Source organism: Centroberyx gerrardi, chromosome 9 (genome assembly GCF_048128805.1).
Source record: "Centroberyx gerrardi isolate f3 chromosome 9, fCenGer3.hap1.cur.20231027, whole genome shotgun sequence".
Lineage (NCBI taxonomy): Eukaryota > Metazoa > Chordata > Actinopteri > Beryciformes > Berycidae > Centroberyx > Centroberyx gerrardi.
The window spans coordinates 12,184,996-12,199,847 of NC_136005.1; the positions used below are offsets into that span (position 1 = coordinate 12,184,996).

At 46.1% G+C, this 14,852-nt stretch overlaps 1 protein-coding gene across 1 annotated transcript in view; it reads left to right on the plus strand.

Moving 5' to 3' along the window:
• The window catches only part of fbn3 (fibrillin 3), a 72,615-nt gene that overhangs the window by 12,406 nt on the left and 45,357 nt on the right, over positions 1-14,852 (plus strand). Inside the window, exons 5-6 of the mRNA XM_071926033.2 lie at positions 6,091-6,186; positions 6,830-6,925. Of these exons, the coding sequence (XP_071782134.2) occupies positions 6,091-6,186; positions 6,830-6,925 (192 nt within the window). The remainder of the gene's footprint in view (positions 1-6,090; positions 6,187-6,829; positions 6,926-14,852) is intronic.

Here is a 14,852-nt window from a genome sequence, read left to right on the forward strand (position 1 = left end):
ATTAAGTGGCCCAAACTACTGACACCATGATACTGCTTTCTGCACTGACCAGGTTTAGTTGCTACTAACCCAATTGCCAGGCTAGATTCCAAACTTATTTCCCCCCACCCTTCTCTCATGGGAGCCAGTGTAGTAGTTTAGCCAGTATAATAGCAGTGCAGAGAGTCCCAGGCCTGTGCTAAAGCCTGCAGGTCACAGGGTTTGTCAGGATTAAAGCAGAGAGTCTGGCTGCCCCGGGTCAGTCCGCTGGGCCTAGTTACACCCCACTCAGGATGTGGACTGGTGTGTGTGGAGAGGAGCGAGGTGTTTTACTGCACGTGCGGAGTGTGTGAAATCACGTTTGTCGTAGTGCGATTAGTAGAGTGTGTGCGGGCTTAGAGAGTATGAAGTTAATATGTGTTGGGCATGCAGAAAACACTGTAGTTAAGCACCTCTTTGGGAGCGTGGAAAGTATGTGTAGATGTGTGTATTAAGTAGCGTGCAATGTGTTCAGCTTCACTGCTTTAGTAGGCCAGAGTCATCTCGTCAGTCACGCCTGGCCCCTGCCAGACCCTTTACACACACTCACATTCCATTAAGCCTCCAAACACACACACACACTTGGACAGGAGCGCACACACAGAAACACACAGGCGCACACATATACATAGACACTGACACACATAGACAAACACAGAAACACAGACATGCACACACTCAAACACACGCAACAAACATCAGTTAGCCAGTTTGACCCAGAGATGGAGAGACAGAGAGAGAGAGAGAGAGAGAGAGACAGAGAGAGAGAGAGAGAGAGTACACCTCATTGCTTTGGCAACACTGACATGCCAATAAAGCATTTTTGAATTTGAATTTTGAGAGAGAGAGGGAGAGAGAGATAGAGAGAGAAGCTTTATGCTCAGAGAAAACAGCCTCCAACCTGTGAGAGTGTGAATACACGGCAGGATAAATACAATGTCAATACTTGGGAAAGAGCTATGAAGTCATGTTCCTTAGGGAGAGAGAGAGAGAGAGAGAGGGAGAGGGAGAGGGAGAGCACGAGAAATAGAGATGATAAATCGGAGCGAGAGCTTCCCAGAGCTGGAGCGAACTGATTGTCATACTCTCTGATTCTCAGCTTTCCACAGCGGGGATTTATGGTGCCTTTTTACAGAGTTGATTTACAGGCGAAGGTGAGGCAGGACAGGAACCTCTGGTCCGGAGATGGGCTCAGCTCCCCCTCTTCTCCTTTTGTCATCACAGACAACTTTATTGTTCCGCATTTCCCAATTTAGCAAATGGGAAAGATGTTTTAGAGGTATGTGTGTTTTAGTGGTGTGTGTGTATCGCCATGGAAGACCTTGCTCTGGCCTCTCTGGCAGCTTTAATGAGGGTCAGAGTTCAAACAGGTTTATGACCTGAGATAGACAAGCATAGGTAAATATATGCCCATCAGTGTACCAAATGCTGTGGAGTGGCGCTGAGTAACCATGGAGATGAACTCTGGTGGTAAAGGTTAGCTGTCACTGCCATCAAATGATCTTCTGTCTCAAACATGAAGCTATATTCTGTTACTTCACTCGCCTATATAACTTCTCACTTATTTTGTTCACCATATTAGGTGTAAGAGGCATTTCAGCCATACTACTTTTGAACTCCATTGTGTCTAAGCCTTTGTTACATATTTCCATTTTTAGTCCATTTGATATTCGGTTGTAAAGCTTTGTTTTGATTTGAATTCCCAGAGAGCCATATTCACTGTGCAAGGTGTGTTAAACAAATTACTAACTTGAAAAGTGTATTTTCACAACATTATCCCTCTCCAAGGCTTTAGGCCATCCCAACAGAAAGGGAAACACTCTTCACTGTAGATCTTGTCTTCCGAAATGTGCAACTCCCAAATGGTGCCTTTGGAGTGAGTCCACCTTTTAACAGGATAATTCGGTGCAGTTGGAAACAAATTGTAGCTCTATGGAGATCTATTTGGAAATGCTAATTTCCTCTGCCTTAATTATACAGGCTAACTTTGGCACCCTGGTTTGCTGGTTTGGGTTATAGATAGCATCGTTATATCTCGCATCTTGCCTCTGGAATGCAGAGGTTTGAATAAATCAGCAACACGTTTGTGATTATATTGTTTTGTATATGTAATCCACATGTCTGTGATTATTGTCCACACAGATGGTTTTCTATGATATTTTTTATGACTCTTCCTGGAATCTGTGCTCTTTGCCAGTGAACAACACATGCACATGTTTCCGTGGATAACCTGGCAGACTTTTAGAAATTTACACATATCCAGAAATAGAATAAAATAAATCTTTGTGAAGCCAAGGTGGCTCAGTGACTGCATGCTCATGGTGAGTCACATTGACTGATACGTGAAGACACATATTAGCTCTCAGACATGGTGTCCAGACGCAGACAAGGGTTCAGACCAAGCTTCAAGTCACCCTTGTAATAAACCCACTGTCAGTTCAGGGCAGAGCAGCTGTGCTGCAGATCATATAGGGTCATCTTTATAACCTCGTCTTCCCATAACCATAATTACCCAATGATTACCATGGACATTCCCTCCCAAATGCCCAGAAACAGCTGTCTTTAGACCAACAGCCTTCCACTGGCTGTAGACTATAGGGGTACTGGTGAACCCTGGGAAACGCAGTCCAGAGAGGGGCCTCTTTAATTAGAAGCCACGCTGTTTCAACGAAGTCCATCTAGACCTCAAAGTAATGTAATGCTATGTTATGTTAGGTATGAGGTATGTTTCTCATAAACGAGGAAATTGGCCTAATTTACACACTAAATTGATGATGTGTGTGCAGTACAAAGTTAACTCCTGAAAACAAGGTACAGCACTGAGTCAGTCACCTAGAGTGGAAAAAACTTCATGTTTGACCCTCAACCTGCCTTGACAGCATCTCAGCATGCAGCCTTGTATTTCACTACATTGCCCATCCATGCTGAAGCGGTGGCTGACTTGTCACTGGTCCCAGAGGTGTGTGTAAATCAGGACCAAACACAGCTATAAAGCTGCTCAGTGTTCCATCAGACGCATATGTACACACACACACGCATATTACGCACACACACACACACACACACACACACACGACACACAAACCTGGGCTTCCTGTGTTTCCCAGCCTCTCGTAAAAAACACCCAGATGTGAGCAGCTCACCGACAACACTACCAGAATACAGAGGTGCATTGTGGTGCCGTAAAGCTACACCCAACCCCTCGCTCACGTCTGGAAGACTCGAATAGCGCGCACACACACACACACACACACACACGCGCATACACACACACACACTCTTTCCCACCCTGTTGCTCTGCACGTGCAGCTTTCCAGGCACGGGTCACTGGGGCAAACCATCTCTCTCCACCTGCGGGGGATGGAGTGCCATGAGGAGGGGGGCGAGAGGCGAAGTTAGCCAGTGAGATCATCCCCCTCTGTCTCCAAATGCCCTTGTTTGCTTCCTCCTCCTCCTCCTCCTCCTGCTTCTCTCCTCCAGTTCCTGTTACAGAGAAAACACATGACATGTGCTGAATCTCACCAGCTCATACCTCCATCTCTCTATCCCCTATCCCTGCATCCTCCATTCCCGAGGGCAGAGGGTTCAGTGTCTATAAAGTAAACGGACAGAGAGGCTCTTACTGCTGCGTCTGATGTCCCTCCAGCCCCTTCCCAGCTCCTTCTCCCTCCGCCCCTGACCTATTTAGAAACACTTTTTTTTTTTCGGGGGGTTGGAGAAGACTTTCTGAAAAATGGATGAGTTTACCCAAGTTGCCCTCGGCTTTGATGGAGTTTGCATTACAGCACGCTGGAACGGTTCCCTCCACTGGTTTGTTCCACGGCAGGGAAAACTGTAATCAGTCACTCGGGTCATTATTCATGTTTCACATCCCCGCCTCTATTGTTGGAGGGAAAGTGCCTTGGTGGAGCGCAGTGTTAACGCAGTGTCTTGAACTAAGTTGAGCTGAGGTTGAAACCTGAGAGAAAGACTGGACGCATTTCCCATGCGGGGCTGAGAGTGAATGAGAGGAAGGGAGAGAGAAAGAGAGAGAGAGAGAGCGAGAGCACATTAGTACACTAACCCATAAAGCCTCCCTACCCCAGAGTCCCAAACTATTTACTGTAATCCATCACCATGTGTCGTCACGAGACACAATCCAGACAATAACTAGTCTCTGCCAAATCTGTACATAGAGACTGCCAAGATTTGTCTTGCACGTGAGAAAGCTAGTTGGAATAGTATAATCACATTAAGACGCAGATAGATTTTTAAGAGTTTCTATACTTTAGATTCATTAAAAACATATACAGAGAATGCGAGGGTTGTTGACAGGTTGAGTGAATTACACCGTTTCCAGTTACTCCCATTTACTGAAACTACACTGGGTCCGCATCCAAGATTCTTGCTATTGTGATTTGACTCATTTAGCCGAAGTCTGCCAGTAAGGCAGGCGCGGATAATCATAGTGAAAGCTACCTAAGAGTGTATACAGTCATCTAGACTCATACAGTCATACTCACTGTGTTTGCGTACAGTCAGAATAAGTGGGTGGATTACAGTGGCTGAAATGCCTCCTGTTGGCAAGTGTGCAAACTCAGAAAGTCTCATTAGACAAGCTCAGCTACAGGGAAGCTCAGTCATTTCCCCTCTGCAGCTCAGCTCTGCATGCCAGAAATGTTAAAGAGAGAGACAGAGAGAAAGACAGACACAGAGATAAAGAGAGAGATAGATAGAGAGAGAAAGGAAATTAATGTCTGTAATTGATGAATGGAGACAGACCGGGGAGCATTAAAGTTAAAAAATAGAGAGGCAGATAAAGAAAAGCATAGCAATAAAGGGAAATGGGGGAAAGGGGAAGAAGATGGAAAAATAAAAGCTTAGAGAGAGGCTAGAAGTCAATAAAAGATTATTTTGAAGCTGGATAAAAGAGAAAGAAGATGTGAGGGAACAGTAAGAGAATACAGTCCCGTAACAGCCAGTGTTGCAGGCGTCATCTCTCATCTCGTGTTCGGTAAGAGGCTGGCTCAGCGGAAAGCAAGAATGCCAGGAAGACCAATTAGTTCCTCTTATGAAAGCTGCTCTTACGTGCTTGAGACAGTCAGATTGGTCTTCTCACACTGTGGCATAGCAGTCTGCCAGCCAGGAGGCTCCTGCTCCGCATCATACTACCCATAACACCACAGCACTTTATGTTCTGTTCACTCGCCGACTACATTACTACCAAAAGTTACTCCCTCTCTTCCCTCAGTCTCTCTTTTGCTTTATATCGTATTCTCCCTCTATACATCCTGTCATTTGTGGGGGATTTCATTTTTTTGTTTTTTCTGTCTGACTCCATGCCTTTGCACCTATTCCCCTCCACCCTCCCTCTCACCCCCGTCACCACCCTGTCTCTCTCTCCTCTCAGCACATTCCTGACTGACTGTAGCATACAGCTGGCTCGACTTATAGCCTACCCCCAGTCTGCTTGATTAGCTTTGGTTTGTGGCCCGGGGGCCTTTGAGTCCTGTCTGTTGATCTAAGGCTTCAGCAGAAACACCAGCGCTGTGCAAACCCAATTGAAGTGGCAGGAGCCTCTTTATGTGTTAAAGCGTCCAGGCAATCTTCAACGCTTTGGAAACTTTTAGATTTAGCTTTTAGATAGCTTTTAGATTGGGTATTATGATGAAGCAAACTAACCGGCCAATCGATCCCCTGCTGCTCCCTCTCTTTTCCTGAAAATGTAGGTTTTGTTCATAATTCCCAGTAGAAGTGTAGGTTTCAGATGTGCAAGTATTACCAATAAAACACAAAGCTCTAGTAAATGATACAACTTTGCATATAAAGGAGTAATTCACTCAAAGCAGATCTTTGATGTTCAAAGGTCTTCCTTTTATTCATTTTGTGGCAACAAGACAGCTTGTGTTGTTTAACAGATGGTGAAATCCAAAGGCCTCATGTTCAGGTTTAAAGTGCATCTGTTGACTCTTGTCTCCCCCTGCCTCCCCATCATCCTCCCTCTCCCCTTGTGTCCTCCTGCCCCCCCACTACCCTCTCCCTCATTCCTCCCCCACCTCTCCCCCTCCTCTCTCCCTTTTCTCTCCCCAATAGTTCAGTCCTGTAACGTCAGGTGTATGAACGGCGGCAGCTGCCAGGAGGACTCATGCTCCTGCCAGAAGGGCTACACAGGCAGCCACTGTGGACAGCGTGAGTGCAAGCTGCTGCAGAGTCAGCACACCTGGGTGTGAATGTGTGTGTGGTGTCTGTGTCTGCGTCTGTGTCTGTGTCTGTGTGTGTGTATGTGTGTGTGTATGTGTGTGTGTGTGTTCTTGTGTTTCTATTGTTATGAGAACCAAATGTAGAAAGGTGAGGAAAATCCTGCAAAATGTCCTCACTTTGGAGGATTTGCTTTCATCTATCTGTCCTTATCAGGGCACTGGGCCTCACAAGTATATAAATACAAGGGCTTGGGTTTATGGTTAAGGTTAGAACTAAGATTACATTTAGTTTAGGGATAAGGGTTAAGGTGGAGAGGGTTAATGTTAGGGTTAGGGGATGAATGTAGTCAGTGAAGGGCCTCACAAGTATAGCAATACAAATATGTGTGTGTATGTGTTAGTGTGAAAGTGGTGTGTGTATGTGTTGGTATGGAAGGGTGTCTATGTGCGTGTTGGTATGTTGGAGTTATTCTTGTGTGTCTGTGAGAAAGTGATGAAATATTATAAGCTTGGGGGTTGACGTGTGTGTGTGTGTGTGTGTGTGTGTGTATTTGAGAGACGTGCTACGTGTAATTCTTACTTGTCTGTAAATCACATTCTCACCGCTCTCTCTTTTCTTCTGTCTCCTGTAGCCGTGTGTGAGAATGGTTGCCAGAACGGTGGGCGCTGCATCGGGCCCAACAGATGTGCCTGTGTCTACGGCTTCACTGGCCCGCAGTGCGAGAGAGGTAAGGTCCCATCCTCACTCCCATGCTGATACAGTATGTTATGCTTTTCCACTGTATTTTCCTCACACTTCAACAGAGACCAGGAGCACACACAACTAAAAAAGTTCAGATGTCAAAGAGTATATCTCAGACCGGGTGCAAGATGCAACAGATGCTGAATTAAAAAGAAATGACTCCCAAGTGTACATGTATATGTCTTAATTTATTCTTACAACACTGCAGTAGCAACAGATGAATGCATTTCAGCCATTGGCCATCATCAACGTTTCCCACAGTTCAGTTTGGAATCATCTAAAACATATTTGGCACTAGTCCACACTCAGTTTTCCAGTAGGAAAAACCAATGCGTGCTGATGCTGATGCTGATGCTGTGCCATAATAGTAGTAGGGCCAGTTCAGGCACAGAATGGTTCTGGTGCAACGGAAAACCCTTAAATTAAACCCCGTGGTTGTGTTTACTCTGACTGACTGGCCTTTATCAAGCCTGGGAGTCAACCCAGCGGGGATCTGACTGGGGAGAGCAGAGGAGATGGACGCCAACCTTTATCAATACCCTCTCCCTCCCCCAGCTACAAGTGTTCTGGAAGATATCGCACCAGGAAGCTGTTCGGGCTTTGATGTTGTGATGTAGCCATGTGTGTGACGTTCCTATCAGTCTAGACACGCTGGGCTAATTCATTATTTCGGCACTTTCTGAGCATTCGGAGCGTAGAGGCTCTTCTATCTCGGATGACTTCATATGTACAGTAAGGGCAGACAGCCTGTGATGTGTGTGTGTGTGTGTGTGTCTGTATGTGTGTTGGGGGATGGCGGGGGTGTCGGGGTGGTAAGTGAGGGTAGGGGGTTTTGGGTGGCTGATATTCTCCCTTGGTAGATGGAGGAATGTCTGGAAGCATGGATGGAAGGATGGACGGTTGGATGGATGGAAGCATGGATGGATAGATGGAGAAATCACATACAGGAAAGAAGGGTCAGGTCACTTGGGTCAGCTGCATTTGGTTTCAGCTCGTCTTATTGCAGCACCAGCGGCTCTGCACTATCGCTCAGAGTTGGACAGAAACCTGCAGGGCTCAACTCACCTTTCCCCTGACCCTTACCTTTCACCCACCTCTCCCCTTCCTCCCTCGCTCCTCCCCTTCCCCCGCTGCTGCATACACCGAGGTAGAGGAGGAAAGTTCCTGGCCTGCAATTTCCCTCACCTTCGTTGCCTCTGCTGCCTTGACCTTTTCACCTCCTTCTTCCTTCTTCCTCATTCCTCTCCTACCTACTGCTATGTATGCTTATTTAGAAAATGCCACAAGCCCCCGAACCCCTGTTTTCTTCAAATTCTCACCGCTGCTGTGACCCTCTCCTCCCTTCCTCCCATCTTCCTCTATCCTGTTTCCGTCTTATTGATTTCTTATGCTCTTAACTTTGGCCACCCTCTCACCAAATTCTATAACGCTTCTAGCCCTCCTCTCACTCTCCTGACCCTTCCCCTTTCTTCTCCCAGACCCCCGCCCTCTTTCCTTTTTCTCCATGCAACTCTGGGGTCTTGTTTTCTCGGAAAATACAACATAGGGGGGGTTGAGTCTTTCAGATGGAGTCTTGCAGACATCTGGCAATAAATACCCCCCCCACCCCCTCCGTCCCCACAGGACTGACAGAATAGACTTTCTTTGTGGAGCGGTGGACATTTCCTGACGAGGAGTGGAGCGAGGTAGGGAGGCAGGGAGGGAAGGATGGAGGGATGGAAGGAGGGAGGGAAGGATGGAGGGATGGAAGGAGGGAGGGAGGGAGGGATGGGGTGAAAATGAAAATGGACTCCCCAGCTGTGTACACAGAGCCTGGTGGAGGCGAGCACAAACAGTCTCGTCTCCATGTTAGAGGAGGTGGGAGACGGCCGGACCCCAGTAGCCACACGAGAAACACCCATTTTTGGAGCATTGTGTGTGTGTGTGTGTGTGTGTGTGTGTGTGTGTGTGTGTGTGTGTGTGTGTGTGTGATGCCAAACAGCCCGGTCTCTGCCATGGGCCCCACACTGGTTTCGGTAAAGACATGACTCAAGTCTGTTTGTTGTTGTTGGGAACAGACTTTACAACTGTCGTCTGTTTCCCTCCGTCCATCCTTTCCTTAATTATTTACACCTCATCTGCCCAGAGAGAGAGAGAGAGGAGATGAACTGTAATTCTCACATAAACTACAGTAAGGCAACATGTTAGTGAGGATAGACAAGATAGTAACCCCGGTCCATGAGGATGACCCAGCTACGTAAACGTAAGATTAGACCGCTGTGGGCCCTGTGCAGTATGTGGTGGGTTTGAAAGTTGAAGGTTAGACCTTTTTTGATTTTTGGTTGTTTACATTTCTTCTCAAGTTGCTTGTTACACAGGGGGAAAAAAAGTTTAAACATTTGTCCTTCAGTTTCCCATTGTTAGCGTCCTGCCATAGCATTCTATTCCCAAATTTAAGGAATGCATATCATTAGAGAGAGCTCTCCTGTGAATTGAATTTGATAAACGACCTGCAAACCTTCTTAAATATGTGTTTTGGACTGAAGAGGCTGAAGAACTGCCGGTGTAACCTTTTGGTAACCTTACAGCTTTGTATGTACATTGTGGTTTTAGAATTTGTGTAACTGAGGCCATGAGTCAGTAGATTTACTGTGTGATTCAGACAGAGGACAGTTCAGCTGAAATTATGAAGGCGCGGTGAAATTCAACCAATATTGGTGAACTGGGTGTGTGTATGTGTGATGGAGTCATGGGAAACTGCTGCATGTCTGTGTGTGTGGGGGTGTGTGTGCGTGTGTGTGTCTGCTTGTGTGCCTGTGTGTATGTGTATGTATGTGGCTGACGCTTGCTGACTTTGGCTAGATTAGTATGAGTTATAGTGTAAACTGACAGCCACTTTCTAATCAGCTAAATTTCCCACCATCTCCAACACCAACCCTCTTTCAATATGCAACAGCTGTGTGTGTGTGTGTGTGTGTGTAGGTGTGTGTGTGTGTGTGTGTGTGTGTGTGTGTGTGTGTGCGTGCCTGTATACATATGTATGTGAGTTTGTGTTCGTACCTACATGCATAGATAAGTGTGCTAATGCGTCCCAAAGCATATATTAATGTGTTAATGCATGTTTTCACACCATTTCACATGCATGTACAGGAACAGGGACTTGTGCTGATGTGTGTCCTCTGTGTTTTGGCCCATTAAGCCGGCTCCGCTCCAACACGGCTCAATCCAGTCCAGTCCTCAATGGGCCTACACAGCCTCCAGTGGTTAGACCCAATCTTACTGCCTACTACCCAGTCCAGCCCAAATAAACCAGTAATCTCAGAGGAGCTATTCTGCCCCCCAGCCAATGACGTCAGGAGCATGTTGAGGTTCTGGAAATGTAGGAAGTGTTGCTATTTCTGCTCTATTGACTCTGGATAAGAGGGGACAGAACATGGCTGGACAGGAATAAACATGGCTGCCCTGATGAAAGGGTGGGGCACAGGTCACTCGGTGTGTCTCAGTGGAAAATATTCCCTATGACAATTTATTATTGAGTCAGACAATATGGAGCCCTGCTAAATTTGATCTACAGTAAACCTATAAATAATATGCTAATACAGTAGGAAATGTCCTCATGATATGGACCCATGTTGTGAAGCATGAGTGTGTTTTCCATAGGTGCTGAGTGAGAGCGGTTTAGAGTCCAGCAGCACTATGTTTTAATCCATAAAGAAAGAAAAGTGTCTCACCGGGCTTTGTTCACGTAATGAGCCCTCTGCCTCATCCAGATGTTACGTATGATTACGCGCTCCTAATGACATCATCATGTTATGTTTTATGTGTAATTAGGGAAGTCGCATTTCACATGCTGCTTTTTATTGTCTGCCTTTCATGGGCGCACTAAATTTTGATGATCCATGTCATAAACAAACGTCGAGGAAATTCTGCGAAGGTGGCCGAGCCAAATTTAGACACTCTCTTCTGTTCAAATCAATATTTGAGTGGTCTCTCAGGACAGTGGTGAAGGCTGTCTTTGATCTCGCCCGACGGAAAATCAGTTGATTTACTCTCACTACAGCGAAAAAGGGACTACAAAGACTTCCCTTCACTGAACACGGCCCTCCCTTGAGTAGCGGGTGTTGATGGAGACCGGAGCCCACTTGCCTGACCAAGTTTTTGCCTGGCTGGGTCTGCATTCAATAGTGGATTATTGTTCCACTCCTTAGCAGTGCTGTGACAGGAAGTTTCCCAAAAAAAAGACAAAAGCAGCCATAGAGGTAGAAATAGATTTTACAGTACAATGGGAAAGATATTCTAGAAACAATGACGACCTAGGGTGTGTAAGAAAATTGTTGATGCCACTAAAACATTATGGACACACTTCCAGGGTCAATATGTGCACATTAGCAAAATTATTGTGTTTAAATAGCCATATAATTATTAAAATGGTGCAAGCAGTTGCACTTTAGTGAATTAATGAGAGCCTGTGTGTATTTTGTGTTTAGTTTTTCCACCTAGTTGTGTGTGTTCTGTATAATAACCTTTTGTGGTTTTCTCTTTCACAATGCTATCTATTAACATCATGCACTGTATAGCAGGCAGCCAGAGAGCTAGACTGGTGCCAAAAGCATTTCAAATCACTGTAGATCGCTATCCGCTATTGAGGGCTTATCTTTCCCACAACCACTCTCCCACAGTTCTTGCCCCGTGTGTGTGTGTGTGTTTTTGTGTGTGTGTGTGTGTGTGTGTGTGTGTGTGTGTGTGTGTGTGTGTGTGTGTTAAGCATTTAGTCACGTTTGGGTGAGTGCCTTCGGTGTGGAAGAAATGAATGGAACAGAGACTCTTCTAGGAATGATTAGGGCTAAAGGAAAAGAGAGATTTAAAGCCTGTTGATAATGGCTTTGATAACACTAACAGAGATGGTTATGGTTGGCCAAGATGAAGATAAACTACACACACACACACACACACACACTTCAGGCACGCACACACACAAATATGCACAAACAAACAAGCCTGTGCGTTTGAATCATTTATTTATATTCACATCAGCACAAGGACACAGCGACGCAAACAACAAGATCAGAAATTCCACAAGACCCGCCAGCTAGACATGTGCTCAGTCTGTGCTCACACACACACACACAAACACGCACACACACACACACACACAGAAGATAATTAGCCTTTCTTAACAGGTGAAGTAACGCAATGACTTGTGTGTGAGGTGTAGATGCTTGTCTGTTTAGGCTTGGAATAAATCTTCCAGCTGTATAAAGTCTAGAGAGGACATCCGGTTAGGAAGCACACACACACACACGCGCACACACACACACACACAGAGGCTAGTGTATGCGCAGTATTTCTTCTCTTTATTCATCTGACTAGTTGACCTCTTGTCAGAGGAAAGTATGTGTGAATGGCGATGGCTTGATTCCCATATAATCAACTCATGTTTCTTATCTTCACCAAACTCCCTTCCTGGGAATACTATAAATATATCAGCCGTTATTAATCACTCCGAAATGGGATTTCTCCTCTCTCTCTCTCTCTCTCTCTCTCACACACACACTCTCTCCATTGCTGTTTCTCTCTCTGTCTCTCTCTGTCTGTCAATCTCTCTCTCTCTCTCTCTCTCTCTCCATCTCTCTCTCTCCAGCGCTCAGGTCACTGCTCCCTCCCATCTCTCTGATCTCACAGCTGGCCAAGTTTGATGGGAAAGTGTTTTCCCAGAAGACTTTGCGTTCCAGACAGGATTAAATACTTTCTCACCTTGGCCTTTACAGTATTTTGTTTTCCTTTCATCCAACTTTCATCAGAGCAGGAAGAAAAAGGCAAGGGGCTTTGAGGAGTGATCACGTTTTCCCACAATACCAGACTCTTATACGGTTGGCTTGACTACAAACACTTTATTATATGTGATTGGCCAGATCATATTAACATCGCCTTATGTGATTGGCTGGCTAATCTGTGAGGACTGATCTAGGTGAAAGGTCATTGGGTGCATCTGTGGCCTTGTTACCCAAACTCTGGGCTGGGTTGCAGCTGGCCAGCGTTTACTGGCAGCTTTTATTAGAACTGGTGATGATTATGAAATGAAAACACAAACCCATAAGAATGATGAGACTCCGTTGAGTCTAACACAGGGTGGACTGATGATTTTTCATTATGGGAAGAAGAGGATTGTGATTCATAGTGATGCATGCTGGATGTGCTGGATGTGCTGGGTGGTATAGAGGTTATGAATGAAACTGGAGACACCTGGATGGGAGACAGAGGCTACTAAATGTGGATTTAAGTTGAGTGCATTTGGGGGAGGAATGAGAGACGGCGTGATTGAAAATAGAGCAGAGAAGGGAGGATCTGGAGAGTGTTTTTGATCTATTGAGCAATTTGAACTGTAATCAGACCAAATTGCTTCCGAATGTTGTCGGCTGGACCGAGCCAGGATGTTGGATTGCTCTCCTCACCTAACCTACTGGCCCACGCACGCACATGTCCACTGGATTTCCATACATACATACACTCATACATACATGCAGATGTGCATGCCGTCATGCCGTCATGCACTGACACACGTGTCAACACGTGGACTAAAACTCCACGCCATAAATGTGTTTTTCTCCACACATAATTTCACTCACTAGCCAAACAAAAGCCTATACAAAGCAAACACTCGATCGCATTCATTCACACAAACGCACGTGTGTGTGTGGACTCGTGGTCAGCCTGCCAGCTCAGGTCGCCAGGCAGTGAGAGTCCTTGTGGCCGTCTGGGAGACAGTGAGACATGCAGGCAGCCCTTCCTCGCTGTTTGTTATTCAGTCCATTAAAAGAAAGCGGGGATTGCTGCTCCAGTCTTTTGTTTGGCCCGACACTGCGGAACTCGCAGACGCCGTGTTTTCCTTCAGGCGCGTGTCTATGTACAGAGACGTGTGTAAGAGCGTGTGTGCGTGTGTGTGTGAGAGAGAAAGAGAGAGGGTGAGTGATTGAGAGATGACATGTGTGCGCATACATATTGAAGCAGGCACACACGCAAATGCAGCTTTGCTGAACTTGGCTGCTGTGTGCGGCTGTCTGGTGTGACTTTGGGAGAGTCCAGTCTCCTCTTAGAGGGGACTGTCGCTCTTTTCTCAACATCAAAGACTGGGAGGCTGGAAGGGACACTGAAATATCAATCTTTTTCCTTTTGTTTTTTTCCCCCTTTTCTCCTTTGCTATCCCTTTCCTCTCTTTTGTCATTCTTGAGTCTTCAGTGACTTTTGTTAATCATCTAGTCCCAAAACGTGAGGACCTGTAGATTGAGTGTGTAGTAAATACAGTATTAGCAGTTGTTATCAGTATATCCCACAGCAGTAGGTTTCAGCTGAGGGTGATATTAACTGTAAATTTGTCATAGACTGAAAGAAGAGCGGAAGAAGAGTTAGCAGGAGGTAGTGTGTGTGTGTGTGTGTGTGTGTGTGTACGCAGGTGTGTGCATGTGGCTTGGTGTATTGGAGTTTGGGACATGAATGGACGCATCTGGCCGAGAGGTTGTCCCTCTGCTGCGCCGACCGGTCCGCATTAAACCAATCCAGATGTGAGCGGCCGAAGGCTCAGCAGTGGGTCTCGGCAGCTCAGAGGGGGACTCGCATTCCTAGCCTCAAATTGTCCAGGAAAGATTGTCTGGTCACTTGTGAGCGAGAGAGAAAAGATCAGATAGATAGTGGTAGGTAGACAGGCTGGGAGGGAGGAAGACAGACAGGCAGAGAGACCTGAGGTGGGCAGAGAGAAATAAAGACAGATGGACAAGAAGGAGAGCTGGCGTGAGCCCCAACCTTCACTCTGCATAACCAGTTTGACCTACTTTCTTCCTCCTCCCCCCCCCCTCTCTCTCTCACTCGCTCTCTCTCTCTCTCTCTCCCATTCTCTGCGATCCACCTTTCATGTAGCACAAGGAACCAATAATGCCAAT